At 45.7% G+C, this 18,293-nt stretch overlaps 1 protein-coding gene across 1 annotated transcript in view; it reads left to right on the plus strand.

Annotated features, from left to right (window-relative positions):
* Nucleotides 1-4,743: 4,743 nt before the first annotated feature.
* ITIH6 (inter-alpha-trypsin inhibitor heavy chain family member 6) overlaps nt 4,744-18,293 on the plus strand; it is a 28,618-nt gene continuing 15,068 nt past the window's right edge. The window contains 5 exon segments of the mRNA XM_064483114.1: nt 4,744-4,845; nt 5,934-6,092; nt 11,398-11,507; nt 12,355-12,599; nt 14,652-14,821. Of these exon segments, the coding sequence (XP_064339184.1) occupies nt 4,744-4,845; nt 5,934-6,092; nt 11,398-11,507; nt 12,355-12,599; nt 14,652-14,821 (786 nt within the window).

The raw sequence follows: 18,293 nt of genomic DNA on the forward strand, positions 1-18,293 counted from the left end.
CTGATACCTAAATGGGAATCTCAGAATATCCTCATGGCCAGTCCTCTCTTAACACATTTCCCTTCCCCCAAACTAGACAAAATCAGTACCTCAGAATTTTGGAAAATTCTGAAGGCCAGGAGCAAGTGGTCTTTCAAGGCTACCCATCACTTCGTTAGTCATCTAAGTTGTACAGCACAGCATAGCAGTCAGCTTAATATTGGACATCACACTTTCCTGTTCCTTACATTTCCTAAACTATTCCCACGACGGGGCACCTTCCCCTGGGCCCCACTCCCTATTGCTGTTGGGCTCTTTCTGTTCCCAACATCCAGAAGGGGCAGCTCCCCTCCTTTCCATGTTCAGGCTCCTGTGCCCTCTCCCTTGAACTGCTGGCAAACTCTCATTGTTGTCCTCCTTTTAGGTACAGGACAATTTAATTCATTTTTTATCACTCTAAGCCCTGACGGCTATTCTTTCCACAACCAAAATGACTACACTCTGTTAAACCGAAGGCAAATTTCCCCTGGATGAGGGAACCCGCTGCCCACTTTGGGACTAACACTCCTTCCCTGCTCTTTGCACCTTGAGTCCTTCCTCAGCATATGCCACTGAGGTGGGTTCAGGCCTCGCATACAGACATTGAGCACCAACTATACATTAGGTACCTCTTCGGAGGTGGTCCTTGCTCTTGAGGCGCTGACATTTTTACCGACTGAGCACTAGCTTCATTTTACAGAAGACAGGTTGGGAGTGAGGGAGATAACTTGTCCATGACAAAGCAAATAGCAGATGGCAGAGATGCCAAATACCAGAACCTTCACCACTATGCTCAACTACCTTCAGTGTATTAAGTCCCAGAATATCCTTTCCAACTCTCTTCATAAACATCTGTGAGGCACATTACAGTAGGATTTTCTTGTGTGGAGGCAAGTCAAACTGGACACCCATACACCCATTTTGATATTGTCACAAAGTGTCATATAATTATTTTGGTGTTGTAAGATGAACATGAAGTTTTTAGGCTTTTCTTTTTATTAAAGTAATGCATGTGCATGACAACAAATCAAACAGTAAGGAAGAGCAAGAACACATGATAAAAATCAATAGTCCCCTGTCTTGACCCTGCCCATCTCCATCCCACCCCCTTGAAGCAACCTTTTAACAATTCTGGCTCTCAGTTCTGCTGGTGGTTCCCTTTACAACTCTAGATAACATGTATATACTTTGTTCTTGGTTTATAAAATTTAGACACTATCCTGTTGACTCCCCAGTATGACAACGAGGGGGTTTTTTTCCCATACACTGCCTCACATTTCCCTCCACTCCCCTGCAATGTTTAACATTGATAGTCCTTTTATGTTCTTAGTTAACTTAGTAACTTGGAAAAAAATGCTCAAACTTCTGTTCCTGATTCCATTCATTTTTGACAGATCATTTCAACTACCCACTTTTTAGGACAAGGATATTGGGGCCATTTATCCTCCCTCTGCCCATTCAATAGCTCACATTACCAATTTCATCTTTCCTTTACATTATCAAGGTTATTAACATTTACATTCTGTTCTGCAGCCACAACCAGGTCTTTCCTGCTTGGTCCCCAGGTTTACTTTAAAACCTGAAAATGAATAAACAGCATTTACATGATCATAACTATGTAAATATTTTTCAAAACCCAGCAAAGTAGTGAGCCAAGAATACAGTTCCTTCTCTATAAGTCCAACATCACAATCTTGGGCCTCTCAAAAGAGAATGTTTCTACTACCAGGGTCAAAAGTAAAAGTCTCTCTTATATTCCATCAGCTGCTTATAACCATGTTATATTTTATTTTACTTTATAATTAAACCATGATTTTCTTGAACAGTCACATGCACAGACACACTAGAGAGTTTCTAATAGCCTTTCTTTTTTCTTGAATTATTTGCCTTTATTGTATTCATTCAATATATATTTATTGAGTGTCTACAGCAGTAAAACAGACAGACATCCTTGCCCCCAGGGAGCTGATATTCTAGTGAGGGAGAAAGAGGAAATGATCAGACAATTATGTAAAATACATGACAAGTTTAAGTGTGATCAGTGCTATAGAAAAAAAATAAATCAGAGAAAAAAGGATAGAGAATGCCGGTGAGAGTGGAAGGTTATTACAGTTTTAAATAGGTTGTTTCAGAGAAAGACTCACTGAAAAGGTAGCATGTGAACCAAGACTTGCATGAGGCGAGAGAGCTAGCCAAGTGGATACGTGGGGAAAGGACATTCCAAAAGAAAGAACAGTCAGTGCAAAGGCCCTTGAACAGGACCGTGCCTGGCATTTTTTTTCATACTTGCCACTTTTGAAGAACATAAAGGTCAATGTTGCTAGACTGGTGGAGGAAAATGAGGAAAGAAGTAATAGGAAGTAAAGTCAGATAGATAATGAGAACTTAATCTTATAGGGCCCTGTAAGCCACAGTGAGATCCACAGGAGGGTTTTGAGCAGAGGTGGGAAAAGATCTGACTTGGGTTTTAAAAGGATCCCTCTGGCTATTGTGAAAATACACTGGTTGGGGGCGGGTGATGGGGTGGAGATAACGAAGTAGGAAACTGGAGGCCCAGTGACGATACTGTTGCACTAATTGCTTGGGTTGAATCCACTGTTTCCTGGTTCACTGTTCCAGGCACCTATTGTGGAAATCCTTCTTCAACTTTGGAATATTCACTTCTAATACGTTATTGACAAACTGTGATTTACTTTTTCTGTTCTCTTGTCTAGGACTCCTATTATCCAGATGTTGAACTTGCTGGATTAATCTTCATCTCTTAAATTTTCTCTCATACTTTGTGTTTCTTTGGGGTTGTTTTTTTTTTTTTGCCCTATATTCTGGGGAATTTCCTCATTTTTATTTCCCAGTCCTTCTGTTGATTTTCTTTTAATTTCAGCAACTTATTTTCCATTCCTGAGGAGACTTTCTTTTCTCCAATTGTTCCTGGTTTTTGGTATCTAGTTCTTGTTTTATTCATGTTGTATTTTGTTCTTTAATTTTGCTGAGAATATTATTTTTTCCGAAATTCTCTTTTCTTTCCAAAATTCCCAAATTTCTCTGGGGTCAGTTGTTCTATTTGCTTATTTTAGCCTCTTGTTTTCATGCTGCAGGTTCCATTTATTTGCCCAAGGATCCTTGGTTATCCATCCCAGTAAAGGGAAAAGGACTGGTAACTGATGTGGGTTTCTCTGCTGTTGTATAAGCAGGGCTGTTTTCTAGCTAGGCCTCTCCCTCATGAGGAAATTCTGACAGGAAATCTCCTGTGGACTTGGGGGAGGTGGCAACTGACAGTCCATGGGTCACCCAAATACTAGAATGAGGAGGCTTTGCTCTGTGGTTCCAAATGCCATAGGACAAGTCTGAACGTTCCCTGCACAGTTTGTAAAATGTTGTTAGAGATTTGGCCTGAAAGTAAGTGCTGAAGCTGCATGTACTCTATGTGCATGGAAAGGACAGAGAGAGAGGGGTTCTCACTGACAATGATGTCCCATGTGTATGCCTTCAAGTAATTTTCCTCCTTAGCTCCATGCCTCACACTTGCCCACGACAGTTCCTGCAGACACAGTCCAGAGTGTCTCTGGGTTCCCACAGACAGACAGATGCCCATCAATTCAGTGTCTTCGCACCCCATCCCCCAACTACGTCTCTGGAGGGACAGGGAGCTTCCCATACCTTTTTTTTTTTTAATTGATATAGTCAGTTACAGTGTGTCAGTTACAATGTGTCAATTATTTCTGGTGTACAGCATAATGTTTCAGTGATATATATTCATACTTATATTTGTTTTCATATTCTTTTTCATTATAGGTTACTACTAGATATTGAATATAGTTCTCTGAGCTATACAGAAGACATTAGTTTTTATCTATTTTAATATATAATAGTTAATAGCTTCCCACACTTTTGATCTCAGTCAGGCCTCATCTCGCTCTAGTCCTAGCAGCTAATGTTTACTGAACATGTACCATATGCCAAGCTTTCCGAAAGTACACCCTCACTTAATCTTTGTAACAAATTTATGAATTATATGCTATTATTATTTTCATTTTATAGATAAGGAAACTCAGGCTACAAAGCAGTTAATTCAATTGTTCAATATTACACTGGCAGTAAGTGGCAGAATTGAGACTCAAACCCAGTAGTTCTATTTTGAACCACTATCTTATATTCTCAGTCCTGCCCTAGCCTGCCTTCTGGACTCTTCTAGAAATTGTAGGTCTCATGCCTGTGGGATCCTTAATTTTTATGAGACCCCTAAGTCCCTCCTGTCTCAAGGCTAAAATCGGTGCCAGGAAAGACCAAGTCTGGGGCCTTTCCCCACCAACCCCTCCTTCATATCCGCTACCTTTTTAAGATGATCGGTGTTAAGTGATCTTTCTCTGGCCTCAGTTACTGGACTCCTATGGATGTTTATAGGAAAGAAAAACCCCACCCTGAGCCAACACAGCAAACAGACAGACCCAGTACTCTAGAATGTTTAGTTTCCATTCATCTTACAGCTGGATGATGGGAAAAAGGGAAGCATGGAACTGGCCCCTCTCCAGGCAAGATGCCAGCTCCAGCTCTTGGACAATCCTGGCTTGTGTGGATTCAATGCCATATTCAGAGCCTTCCCCACCCTTCAGGATAGTCCCTCCCTCTCAAGAGAAGGGATACCTGGAGGCTTAAAAGAGCAAGAGTTTGCAGTTTGAGCTCAGGCCTTCTTGATGTGAACAACAGAGCCGGGCCACAGGTGGCATCATGTGTGAGTGGAGATGTGTCATCTGTGTCCGCTTTTTGCTGACCTTGCTCCTGGAACTGACATACCAGTGACCTCCTGGCCCATCATCATCAAGCACAAAGGTCAGTTCTGGGATGAGGGAACAAAGCTCTGGGATTTGTGAGAAAATAAGCTCCTTGGGGGCAATAGGAGAATTTGGTCTGTTTTCTTAGTCCTAGGAAGAAGCTAGGGCCAGAGGATAGTTATTATCTGTTGAGTACATGTCAGGTGCTGCACCGGGGATTTTAGAATTATTATTTCATTGAGTCCTGATAGCCTCCATGTGAGCTAAGCTCTACTATTATTCCCATCACATAGAGGAGGAAGTGGAGGCTCAGAGGTTAAGACACAGGTAGGAGGTGACAGAACAACAATTTGATTCTAGGTCTATCTGATCCCAAATGCCCTCATTTTCCACTGCTGCACACTGAGAATGAACTAGATGTGTGGGTAGATGGAGGGACCATGGCTTCAGGAAAAGTGTGGAAGAAGATGGATATCTTACTTGCTGTATATAACTTGCCCAGTTAACTCATCCATAAAATATGAACAACAATAATAAGTAGCCCATAGAACCAATGTAAGGATTAAGTAAGATCATGGGTACCAAATGCTAATCATTCTTTCAGTGTATGATTGCACTTATCAGGTGCAATTCTTTATACCTGAGATCCTAAAAGGGGAATAAGTGTGTGTGTGTGTGTGTGTGTGTGTGTGTGTGTGTATCACAATGCCTTGCACAGAGTAGAGCTCAATGAATAACAGCTACTCTGTTATATTCTAAAGCCTTGCTACTCAGAGTAAATTTCATAGACAAGCAACATCAGCATCACCTGGGAGTTTGTTAGAAAGGCAGAATCAGTCCTCACCCTGGACTTGCTAAATCAAAATCTGCATTTTAGCAAGATCTCCAGGAAATTCATGTGCACACTCAAGTTGAAGAAGCACTTGTCCAGTGATCTCTTGATCTTCTGTGACTCTTTGGTTCTGAGACTTGGAAAAGCTCACTGAAATATTAGGCAGAGCCACAAAAGGAATGACAAAGTTCTTTTTCCCTCTCTGGGCCTCAGTTTCTCCACCAGTACCCTGAGGCCTGTCTGGGAGTCCTGGGTACTAGTGCATGTAGGCCAAGGATAGAGTCTACCTAACCCACCTCCTTGTCTTCTCTCAGCTATTGATGAAAAGCTATTTCAACCGATCGACCGTGGTTTCTCACTACGCCCACACATCGGTCACCTCTGCCCTGTTCAATCCACATGTGGAGGCCCATGAAACCATCTGTCACCTGGATCTGCCTCGCCTTGCCTTTATCTCCAATTTCACCACGTAAGTTTGCTTCCAAACTCACTGTTTTGTTCATCCGTGCATAGGTTGCTTCATTCTGTTTTTTGTTTTATTTTTTTCAGCAGAGCAGAGTAATAAAGAGCATGCACTCTGAGATCAGACTTCTTGAGTTTGAATCCTGATTCTGCCAGCTATGGTACTCAGGACAGGTCATTTCACTTCACAGAATCTCATTTTACACATCTGTAAAATGAGGATAAGATTAGAACCCACCTATGAGGATTAAAGGATCTAATATAGATGAAAATAGATGCTAAAATTAGTGGTGGGCACATAATATGTCCTTGATAACATTTGCTGGATTTTTTTTTTTTAACAAACATTTCCTGATGCTGACTGGGTGACTTACACTGGACTGGGTATCATGGAAAGATGAAGATGAATTGCACAATGGTCCTGCTCCCAAAGAGCTCACAGTCTAATAGAGGAAATTTTTAAAAAGCGGATAATTTTAATAGAGTATGCTGGGAGCAAAGAGAAGTGTGTATGCGGGATGCTGGTAACAGTGAGACTTAACCAGTAGATGGTGGTCAGTTCCCCAACCCCAGGCAGTCAGAGAAAGCCTCACAAAGATGACACCTGAACTGAGGCTTGAAATATAAGATGTTCATCAGGCAAGCAGTGGGAGGGCAGAGCTGGGGAGTCCAGGCAAAAGGAGTACAAGAGCAAATGTTTCCTCATTAGGGAAATGGCCAGGACTTCAGTGTTGCTGGAGTGCAGAACACAAGCAAGGGTAGAAAGTGGTCAGAAATGAGACTGGAGAGGTAAAGAAAGACTAGGTGGTAGGGGGCTGCTAATGCCAGACCGAGTACCTGGTCCTTACCTGATGGTCTCCAAACCATCTTAGGTGTTTCTACACCCATCAGGAAAAACTTGATCATCTACTTCCCAAATATGTATTACTTATTAATTTACAAATTATAGAAAAATGCTGCTAAGTAAATATATTAGGTTCATGATGAAGCACATGCAAAAATATAAATAAAGGATGAAGGGGAAAAAACCCTCTTAGCAGAGTGTTAACATCCTTTTCCCACTCCCTCACAATCTGTCTCCAGCACCCACCCCAAGTGTGTGCACCCCACTTTAGAAATAGCTGTGGCCCAGAATGAGGAGGCATGGCCAGGTTTTAAGCAAGGATTGACAATAGTGAGGTGGGGTGGGCTGGAGGGGCCAGCTGGGAATCAAGGAGCTCAGTAAGGAACCTGGGGCAGCTTCCATATGAGGGCTGCTGAGGCTGGAGCCTTGCACTGGCGGTGGGATTTGAGAGACCATAAGGAGGAAGATACAACCTGACACATACATGTGGGGAGTAAGGAAAGAGAGAGTGTGCCCACCTGATTTCCACTTGTCTGACCCGTGGATGACAGTGCCTTCTTGGAGATGGTAAACGTGAGAGGGAGCAGACATGGAGATGCTTAGTAGGGCCGCCTTAGCCTGTATAACACCTTCATGTGAATTAGAAAAAGGCCCCTGGCTTCAGGGCTGGTGACTCAGATTTAGCAGACGAGTGAGGCCAACACAGGCAGAGTTTCAGCCTTTGCTCAGACCCTTTTAACAGAACTGGGCCTTTTGCTGTAAACAACCTGTAAGCCTCTGTTAACAGCAGCCCTGGAGCCTGGGCTTTGTCCTCAGGAACCTCCTGGTCTTGATGGACAGATGGCATTTCCCTGGAGAAGGGAGAGGTTGGAGGATGTAGGTGGGGTGCCCCTGGCCAGGGAGTTCATGGGCTTCCTGAAAGCAGGATTTCCATCTGGGTAAGATTTGAAGGGACCAGGATAATGGCATGTGGGTGACCCAGGAGGATCAAAGGCAAAAAAGCTGGCATGGGTTTGGAGGATGAGGGCTAACCAGAGATGTTGTTGGTCAAATGATGCAAAAGCTAAGTAGTCAGGGAGCATGTGGATTTTTGCTTGAATAGAAAAAAACACCAAAATAATTTTTTTTAATTAAGCAAAGCAAGCTGGAGGAAATGTTCTTAGGCAGACTGTATGGAAAGTATGCTGGAGGCAGCACACACACAGAGGCCCCAGTGTGCTGCTGCCAGACGAGCTCTACCCGACACCCCCACAACCCCCAGGAGACCTTGGGGCAGTGCCAGCTCAGCCCACCCCGACACTAGCCCAGTCATAGCAATAGTCTGTTTCAGCTGCCTAGAGACACCTCCCGCCTGAGTGGTCTCTTCTACAGGTTGCATATCCTCCCCCAAGTGTTCCTAGAAGCTGCTGCTTTGGTCAAATGACTTCATTCCACCCCAACCACCCCTGGTATCTGTGCCTCAGTTTCTCCATTTGTAAAACGGAGACTATAGTTCCTGCCACATACAGAGTAGCAGTAATATTCTCTAGGATACTGAGCTATCTATCACTCCTCAAAGATCAGCTCTGACCCTTTGTCCCCCTTTAAGCTTTATCCAGGACTCCCCATTCTCTGTATTAAAAGTCTTCACAGCCATATGAGCTCATTGAGTCTAGTGTTCAATACCCTTTATTCTCTAGGCCTACCCAGCCACTCGAACTTCTCTCCATAACTCTTTTCCCTACCTCTTTGCTCTAGCCAACTGTAACTGCTTGCTGTTCCCTGAAACATGTTCTGTGTTTTCCCGCTGTCTGTAGGGACTGCCCATTCCACAAATAACTGTTGAGTGCCTGCTATGGGCCAGGCCACATTCCAGTTACTGGGAATACAAGAGAAAATAAGACAGACAGAATCCCTGCCCTCAAGGAGCTTACAATCCAGTGGAGAATACAGATAAGGAAAAAATAAGAGAGGAAATGTCTGCCAGTTTCAGGATGAGAAGTGCTACAGAGAAATAGAAAATAGAGCAAGAGAGATAGAGAGTGAAACAGGAGTGTGCTGAAAAAAGCTCAAGAAACAAGAAGGAGGCCACTGTGGCTGGATCAGAATGAATGAGGAGAAGAATAGGAGGAGATGGGATGAAAATGGTGACAGTCAGACTGTGTAGGGCTGTGAGGGTCCTGATGAGGACTCTGGCTTTGAGTTAAGATGAGAGCCACAGAGACTTTTGAGCAAAGAAGGGATGTGCCTTGACTTAGGATTTCATAGGATCTCTCTGCTGTGAGAACAGATTATTAGGAGGCAAAACTTTAAAGAGGGTGGCCAGTTCACAGCTACAGAAACAATAAAAAGATTGTGGTTTTCAGGGGTTTGGGGAGAGGGAGGGAGGGAGGAATGAATAGATAAAGCACAAGGGATTTTTAGGGCAATGAAATTATTCTGTATGATACTATAGTGGTGGCTACATGTCATTATGCATTTGTCAAAACCCATAGAATGTACAACATCAAGAGTGAACCCTAATGTAAACTATGGACTTTGGTTGATAATAATGTGCCCATGTTGGTTCATCAATTGTACCAAATATGCCACACTGATGAGGGATGTTGAGGGTAAGGGAGTATATATGCGTGGGTGGGGAGGGCTATGTGTGAACTTTCTGTATTTTCTGCTCAATTCTGTTGCTAACCTGAAACTGCTCTAAAAGAATAAAGTCTATTAAAAAAAAAAAGAGAGTGGCCAGTTAGTAGGTTATTGCATTTATCCAAGCAAGAGATTCTGGTAGCTTGAACTAGGGTAGTAATCATGGGAGTGGTAAGAAGTTGTCATATTGTCTAAAGATAGAGCCAAAATTCCCTGATGGATTAGATTTGGAGTGAGAGAGGAAGAGGGGAGTCAAGCATGACTCCAAGATTTTCAGCCAAACAACTATTTCCTGAGATAAGGAAGACCAGGGGAGGAACAGATTTGGGAGGTGGGAGAGATATCAGGAACTCAGTTCAGGATATATTAAGCTTTAGCTGCCTATTGGACATTCTAGTGAAAATGTCAAGTAAGCAATATATAGGGCTTGAGTTCAGGGCACAGGTCCACACTGGAGATACAGATTTGGGAGGCATCTGGTTATAAATGATATTTAAAGCCATGGGACTGAAATTCAAAATTTGAGAGTTTGAGATTTGCAAATTCTAGCCACTATATTTAAAAATAGATAAAAAGACAAATTTTTTCTGTATAGCACAGGGAACTATATTCAATATCTTGGAATATGAAAACAAATTTAAATATGTATATGTATGTATGTATGTGTATGTGTGTGTGTGTGTATATATATATATATATATATATGTATATATGTATATATATATAAAATTTCCTTGCAGAAGTCAAGGAGAACCACTGTGTGTGTGTGTGTGTGTATACATACACACACACACACACACACAGCTAGGACATTATGGTCTACACCAGAAACTGACACATTGTAATTGACTATATCTCAATTAAAAAAAAATTAAAGCCATGGGACTCCATGACCTCATCTAGAGGGTAACTTTAGAAAGAACAGAGGAGGAGAAAGAAGGGGAGGTCTAGAACAGAACCTTGGAGTGTTCCAAAGATTTAGAATCAGGAAGAGAAAGAGCCAACAAAGGAAATTGAGAGGGCATGGCCAGTGACCATACTCAATCCAAATACTCCCTGACTTTCAGGCCCAGTGTCAAGGCAACCTCCTCTAGGACCCTTTCTAGAAGACTTGGGCAAAAGTGCTCCCTCTTTTCTTTGAACTCCTTTATTATAATTTATTGCCTTCCTTAGAGCAATAGGAAAAACAGGGTTAAGTGAGTCTGAGTTAGTATCTCATTGGTCTCTGAGCTCCCTAAGGTCAAGGCTCCCTTCCTAGTCAGGCTCAGATGCCTTTGCAGCAATTTGTGTTCTGCTTTCACAGTTTTTACTGCCTGTACCACCCACCAAATTATTTACTTAATATACTTTCTTTAAATAGATACCGTTTTTAAAATTACCTAAATTAGGCTTATCCTAAGCAACAATTTCTATGAGCTCAGGGGTTCAACATGGTAGTTATATTTTTAATACACATTATAGTCAATATATAACAGTTATAATAAAAATGTTCATTTGTGCCCCACCTAAAATTATTTTATGTACCAAAACATGGAAATCTTCAGCACTTTGGGAAACATCAAGTCCTAATGCCAGGTTTACCATATACCAACAGTATGGTTTCTACTTCCCCATCTGACAAACAGAGGTAATGATAACTGCTTCACCTGGTTTTGCTTCCCTGGCTTCTCTTCTTTTCTCTTGTTTCTTTTCTCACTCTGGCTTCCTGGTACTATTTTGCTCTTTCTCTCTCCCCCTCCCCCATCTTCGTCACGATCTTCTTTGTTTGTCTCTTTCTCTCTATGTCTCTAACCATCTCTTCTTTTCTTTCTCTGTCTCTGTCTGTCCTTTCTCTTTTCTGCTCCATCAAGACCATCAACGATAAAGTCTATGTTGCGGAAGTCAAGGAGAAGCACCAGGCAAAGAAAATCTATGAGGAAGCCCATCAGCAGGGAAAGATAGCTGCTCATGTAGGCATCAGGTAAGGCTCCATCCAGTCTGAAACATGACAAGTTTATCTTAGATGTGTGATCAGGGGCTTGTACATGTTCTCACTGGGCCTCAATCTATACCTTTGTAAAGTGGGAACAATGATCTGTACTTCATAGGATTACAAGAAGATGATGTGAACTAATGTATATCAAATCTATAAGAAAGTAGGTGTTCAATAAATGGGAGTTTACGTCCTCATTTCCACTTTCCTCCTGACAGCAGGATATGGCTTATTTAAGAATTGGCACCTTCCAGTAAGGTTATATTCAAGTGACACTTTCCTAAATCTAATTCTGTTTCCTAACTGAGTTCCATTCTGCTGGCAGAGATGTATTGTCTTCTTTCAATATTTCCTCTCAGACTTGAAAACTGTTTCATCAAGCACGTAAACTTTAGGTTGGGATACCGCATATGGAGGAATTAATGTCATATAAACAAGCTTAGTCTAAAGCATGGGGGAGGGGGAGGTGTGAGGGGCTCTTTGAAGGGGAAGAAGCATTGTGTGCAAGTTGAAACCTCATTTTGTAAAACAAATAATTAGCCGCTTATTGTTCTAGTGTAGATTCAGATTTTCACCAACATAATTTTCTTCTGGGTAACCTGACTGTGATAGAATTTCTCAGGCAGAATATTTAGGAAGCTGAGTGAGGAAGGGAGACAGTTGAACTAACTAGTGAATGAGTGGATAACTAACTACGGGTAAGGGAGTTAGTTAAGCTAGAAGCCTGGCCAAGTCTATTGGGGCCAGAGTGGGGGTAGTCAGAACGGGTCATCTAATATCTCCTCTCCCTCATCTGAGATCTCATCTCCTTCACCCTCCTCCCTTTCATGACCAGGAACCGGGAGTCAGAGAAGTTCCGCATCTCCACCAGCCTGGCAGCAGCCACAGAAGGGACTTTCCTGGCCTACGAGGAGCTGCTGTAGCAACACCAGGGCCAGTACCAGCTGGTGGTGAGCCTGAGGCCTGGCCAATTGGTGAAAAGGCTGAGTGTAGAGGTGACAGTGTCAGAAAAGACAGACATTGGCTATGTTCACATACCACCTCTGAGGACCAGCCGCCTGCACATCAACACCCACACATGTAAGACCGGCCTTCCCTGAATGAAGCCTGCCCCTTTACCCTGTACCTCCCTTTAACACCACTTCTGTCCTGGGGTCCTTCCCTATTCAAACAAAGGAAGAGGGTATGTTTGGAGTTGAAGATATTTGGGTTACAAACTTGTTCTGATTCTTGCAAGTGGTGTGAAACCAGCAAATCTAATAACTTCCGATAGTCATAATTTCCATCATGAAAATGTAAAGAGTGGGAGAGGGGTAGCATGCCGGGCTGCATGAAATTACCTGTTGACAATGCTAAGGGATGCAGAAGCCACGTGGCTTTCCTCAGGAGTCACCGCTGAGAGTGGACGGGCAGTGGGAGGACACTGGGAGGTGCAGCCTGCCCTAGAGGATGTTGTCTCAGGCCCTGCAGGCCAGGCAGCTGTCCTGGCTGCCAGCCTTGCTTCAAACGCCATCTCCAGGTGTTTGAAGGCCACACTGACTACATCAGAATCGCTATATGAGCTGTCAGAATACAGATTCCTGGACACCACCCTCCCGGAGTCTGCTTCAGGGGGGTGGGGAGGGGGCCCAGGAATCTGTTTTGAACCAACTTGCAGGGGAACTTCATGTCCAGCCAGATTGGAAAACCACTGATGTGGCCTACATGCCTCTTCTGAGAGATGAGCAGACGTCACCCATATCACGCGGCCAGTCTCACCAAACTGGCTTCGGAAGACCTACTGAATCTGACCCTGCTGACCCAGAGAGACAGAGTGGAGCAGCCAGAAGAGAGACACAGATACAGACCTGGGTTCAAATCCTAAGCTGGGGCAGCGGGCAAATCACTCACTGGCTCGGCTTCACTTTTCCCATCTGCGCAATGGGGCCATGCAACCTACGGCCCATTGTGAGACTTTGAGAAAATGCCTCCCTGCGAATGACTGGTACAGAGAAACGAGGACAAGATGATCATTGTAATCATTAGCATGACTGAGCACTTACTAGGAACCAAGTATGGTTCCGAATACTTTACATAAATGATCTCACTTAATGCCCACAAATTTTGTCCATGAATTAGGTGCTGTTCTCATTCCCGTGCTACAGGTGAGGAAACTGAGGCTTAGAGAGTGTGAGCAACTTGTCCAGGGGCCCACAGACAGCATCTGAGTCCTTGGAGCCTGCACTCCTAAACCCTAAGCTATAAATGGCAGCTCCCTCCCCCTTCTCCTTAAAGGTTACAGCAGAGGGTAGAGCCAATCCTGTAGGGACAGAACAGAACAAAGACCTCTGAAAGGAAGGAAGCCAAGGGAATGTATGTAAGCAGGCGCCTCACAGAGTTTAGGGGCTCAGTTTGCCCCTAAGCTTCCTGACAGCTGTAGCAGGAAGTGGGGGTGGGAGCAGAATTCCCTAGTTTCCATTTTCTGGAAGAAAAAAGGAGGCACAGAGACATGTCAAATGGACATTTGTCTTGGACTGAAATTCCAGAGGAGTTGATCTTGTGGTCAGCTCAGCAAACATCCGGGACCAGAAATTCATCTGTGATTTCATGAGGCGCTAAAAGGCTTATTCACACACATGATTCTGAGAGTCAGAAGGCAGAGGGGGAAGAAAACAGATGAAATTCTATCCCAGAGAAGAATCTTGCTAGACCGCAGTGTCCCACAGCAGTAAGGGGCACGGGAGGAGACCTAGGCCCTGCCTGGGTGTCTGTCTCTCTCCACCACACACACCACGCCGTGTCTCTGGGAGGAGACCCAGGCCCCTCCAGACTCCTCCAGAGACTGGGCTCCGGGATGGGTGGCCAGTGAGCCAGGGCGAAGTTATGAGCGAGGGCCAGACAGCTGAGGGGAGGGCTGGGTCAGTCAGGCTGGGCTTTCTGGAAGAGGCAGAGCAGAGCATGAGGAGCTGGTGGTAGGATTTGGAGACGAATGTGGCATTTGGGCAGGTGGAAGAGCGTGGCAGGCAAAAGGAGCAGCAGGTGGTGCCGGGTTACTTCTCACCCTTCCCAGATATTGTCCCTTTGCATGTCCCTCTACCTGGCTTTCTGCCTGGTGAGCCCTCCATACCACCCCCCCATTCCCCACCCATGCAGGTGAGGCTGACTTGCCCCCACCCACGCAGATGGAGAGGGGAGAGACCTGTGTCCGAATTACTTTCTGCCCGACACTGCAAGACCAGTGTGCCTTCTCCAGCTCAGGCATCACGGCCAACTTCGTGGTCCAGTACGATGTAGTCATGGAGGACATCACTGGAGACGTGCAGGTGAGAGGGCCGGGGAAGGGAAAGAAAGAGCCCAGGCTCTGGAGTCAGACACGCCTGGGAAACACCAGGCCTCCACATGTTGCTGACTTGGTTCTCCCTGGGGATCAGTGAGGACTCGTGAACACGACAGGATGGTGAGTAGCGACACGTGACTTCACAACTTGGGAGGCACAGGTGCTCCCTCAAAGGGTTGGAGAGTGGGGACTGCCTAAACTGAATCAAGCTCCTAAGAATCCATTCCTGACTGAAGCAAGTCATAGCCCACTGTTCCCCAGTCCTTTTGGAAAGGGAACCAATGGCCGGGGTTTAGTCTCGCACACTTTCTGCAGCTCTGATAATCTCATGTTCTCTTGGACTTCCCTGAGGTCTCTAAATTTCAAAAACGAGTTTTGCCTCCCTTGAGCCACTGGCCTACACAGAGAGCCCTTAAATTCTGAGCTCACACACTCTCAAAGAACATGCAGGGGTCCCACGCTCTACCAAAGGGTTCGAGCTCTGATCCAAGACCCTTGGCTTGATGACGGCAATTGCACGGCAGCCTGAGATGTGTGGTCCCAACCTGCATCTCTCACCACACCTCTCACTGCCTCCAGCACACAGACCACCCTCCAGCTGCCCCACACTGTACCACACCACTCACCATTGTCCCCAAACACCCTCCTGCTGCCCCACAGGGCACCACAACACACACCATTGTGCCAACACACCCAAAGGGCCAGTCATCTGTGTCTGAGCATTTGCCCAGTCTCTCTGCTGCCCTGGGATTGTCTTCTATCCCCTTTCTCCACTGGTCAGTGTCCTTTTCACCCTTAAAGACCTTGCCCCAGTGTCACCTCTATGATGACCCCACCCCACTCACACTTCCTCTCTCTGCTCTGGGCAAATACAGTGCTTTGGTTACACCTCTCCTCGTGTAGTTACTTATTCATTCATTCGTATGTGGACTCATCTCCACCACGCAGAAAGCTACCCTCGCCCAGTCCTGTCCCCAGTGACTCTGCGAACTCAGAAATGAGCTGGAAACAGTCCCTTCTCTCCTACTGGAATGTCCCATCCTGAGGCAGCCTGATCCATAGAGATGTAGCAGCCATAGCATACTCTAGGTGCTGTGATGAAATCTGTAAGGGGTTATACGTGAATACCACTGGGGAGGGTTCCACTAAAGCCCTTCTGAAGCAGTTGCCTTTAAGTTAGGATGGGAAAAACGGGTAGACTTTACCTCCACCTGGGTGGATAGGGTGAAGGGAATGGCATGCAGAGAGAGGGGAATGGCCTGTGCAGAGGCACAGAGGTATGACAGAGGCCTGTTGTGGAGGGGGAATAAAAGGAATTCACCCTCTAGGAGCTGAGGGTATCATGCCAGTAGGTGGCAGCAGGGGCCTTAACCTGCTGTTCTGCTCTGTGTGTGTGTGTGTGTGTGTGTGTGTGTGTGTGTGTGTGTGTGTGTACTGAGGTATCTGGCTGCTTGTTCATTCTTTCCCTCTCCCACCATCGCCTGGAGTAGAAGTACAGATAGAATGGATGGAATTTAAGCATTAAATAGTACAACTGATACTCCCACCCACTGTGTGCTCTGACTCCTGCATCCCCCACACCAAGAACCCCTCAATTCACCTCCCATTCCTACTGGAGTATGCCCATCTTCCAAGGCCTAGCACATCCACTGCCCGGGCACCTAATCCTGTCTGTCAGGCCCACTGCTGGCTGATGTCTGGAGCCCTGAAGTGAGTCACACACACACACCCTATTCACTGTCTCCAGGCGAAACAGAGAGAGACAATCAATCGTGACCCAAGATGAAGTACTTTCTCAATGACAACACTAGGTATGATGGAAGCCATCGTGAGGGTCAAGGAGGTCAGGGATGGCTCCCTGGAGGAAGTAAAGACTGACCTGGGCCTTAAAGAATTCAAAGAAGTATACCAAGTTGGGAAGGGGGCTACCAGAAGACAAAGGCATTCTAGTAAAGCAAGTGCTGCATGGTACAAAGAACGGAGGCTCGAACTATCCAGAGGTGTGTAGGGGAACACAAGTGGGTGGGAGTTCCTGGAGCATTGACTTAAGGCCCAAGAAATGGTAAGAGGTGAGACTGAAGGCCATGAGCCCTGCAGGTGCTTGAAGAGGAACATAGAATTTATCTTGAACATGACCAGGAAGCCATGAGAGGAAACGACGTCATGAGGTTTGTGTTTAGAAAGAGCAGACTGAGCAGCTGCTGCAAAGATGCATGGATGGGAGGGGCCCCAATAAAGCAGGGAAACCAGAGAGAAAGAGGCCCTGAATCTGGGCTTTGTGAGTCTGCAACGGAGTAAGGAGGGGGGTGGACCTGAGACATATCCAGCAGATAAAACCAGCAGGAATTTGTGGCTGGTTGGATGTGGGGAGTGAGGGACACAGGAGGATTCAGGGGTGACACGGGTTTGTATCTGGAGTGGCCATGTGGGTGATGGTGCCTCTAAATGACAAAGACACACAAGGGCGGGATGGGAGATGGCCATGAATTGATTGTTTGTGCAGGATACGTTGGAGGCATCTTAGTCATCCAAGGGAACAGGTCCAATGGTGAGTGCGTTTGAAGTTGCGGAGGAGCAAGGGTGAAGAGCATTGGACTAATGAAAGAGCTGCCGACCCACCAGTGGAGATTCAGTGGTTGAACCCAAAAGAGAGCTGGGGACGCGACCCAGGGAGCATGTTCAGAGCCAGAGGGGCAGATCCAGGATGGCGGCTGATGAGGCAGAGCTTCCCGGTCCAGGAGCTATTGCGCTCCTCAGCCCCCGGGGTATCCGGCCCCAACAACAGCCTGTTCAGGGCTCTAAATCCCCACCACTTCCCTCCATTGTGCTGCGCAGAGGTAGTCGTTTTCTTTGCATGTCGTGACTGCAAATTTTTAGGCAACGCTGCTTATGAGACAGGGGGAGAAATGGAGCCCAAGAAAGACACGGAATCAGACGAACCAGAGAGCTGGGAGGAGAATAGGAGAGTTCACCGTCTCAGTATCCCAGGGGAAAAGAGTCCTCTGAGGACCAAAAGCGATTGCCCACTGTGAAATACATCAGTGAGGTGCAGTGTGATGAGAACTGAAATGGTGTTTGGAAACCAACTGGTCATTGCAGCCTTTGCTGAGAGAAGGATCAGCGTTGGGGGTGGGATCCACTCTGCAGTGGGCAGAGGAGTGAAGTGGAGGTGAGGAGAACATTGCAGCTGCCCAGGTAATGACCGCTACCGGGAGGAAAGGAGCTGGTTTGAAGTTTGGGTGGGGTTGGGATCAATGGGACTTGTCTTAGTGGATGGAGGAGACACACAGGGTTTTCTATTGTAAAGAAGACCCAGTCTGGTGTGTGGGCTGGGTTGAGAGGAGTCTGGCTGGTGGCAGAGGCATGGGAGGCTGGGAGTGCAAGGGGTTAGGGCAGGATTGTTTTGTCTTGCGGTAGAGGGAAGAGGCTTATGGGTATGTGGAGTCTGCGCAGGGGTG

The sequence above is a fragment of the Camelus dromedarius genome, chromosome X, assembly GCF_036321535.1.
Source record: "Camelus dromedarius isolate mCamDro1 chromosome X, mCamDro1.pat, whole genome shotgun sequence".
Classification (NCBI taxonomy): domain Eukaryota; kingdom Metazoa; phylum Chordata; class Mammalia; order Artiodactyla; family Camelidae; genus Camelus; species Camelus dromedarius.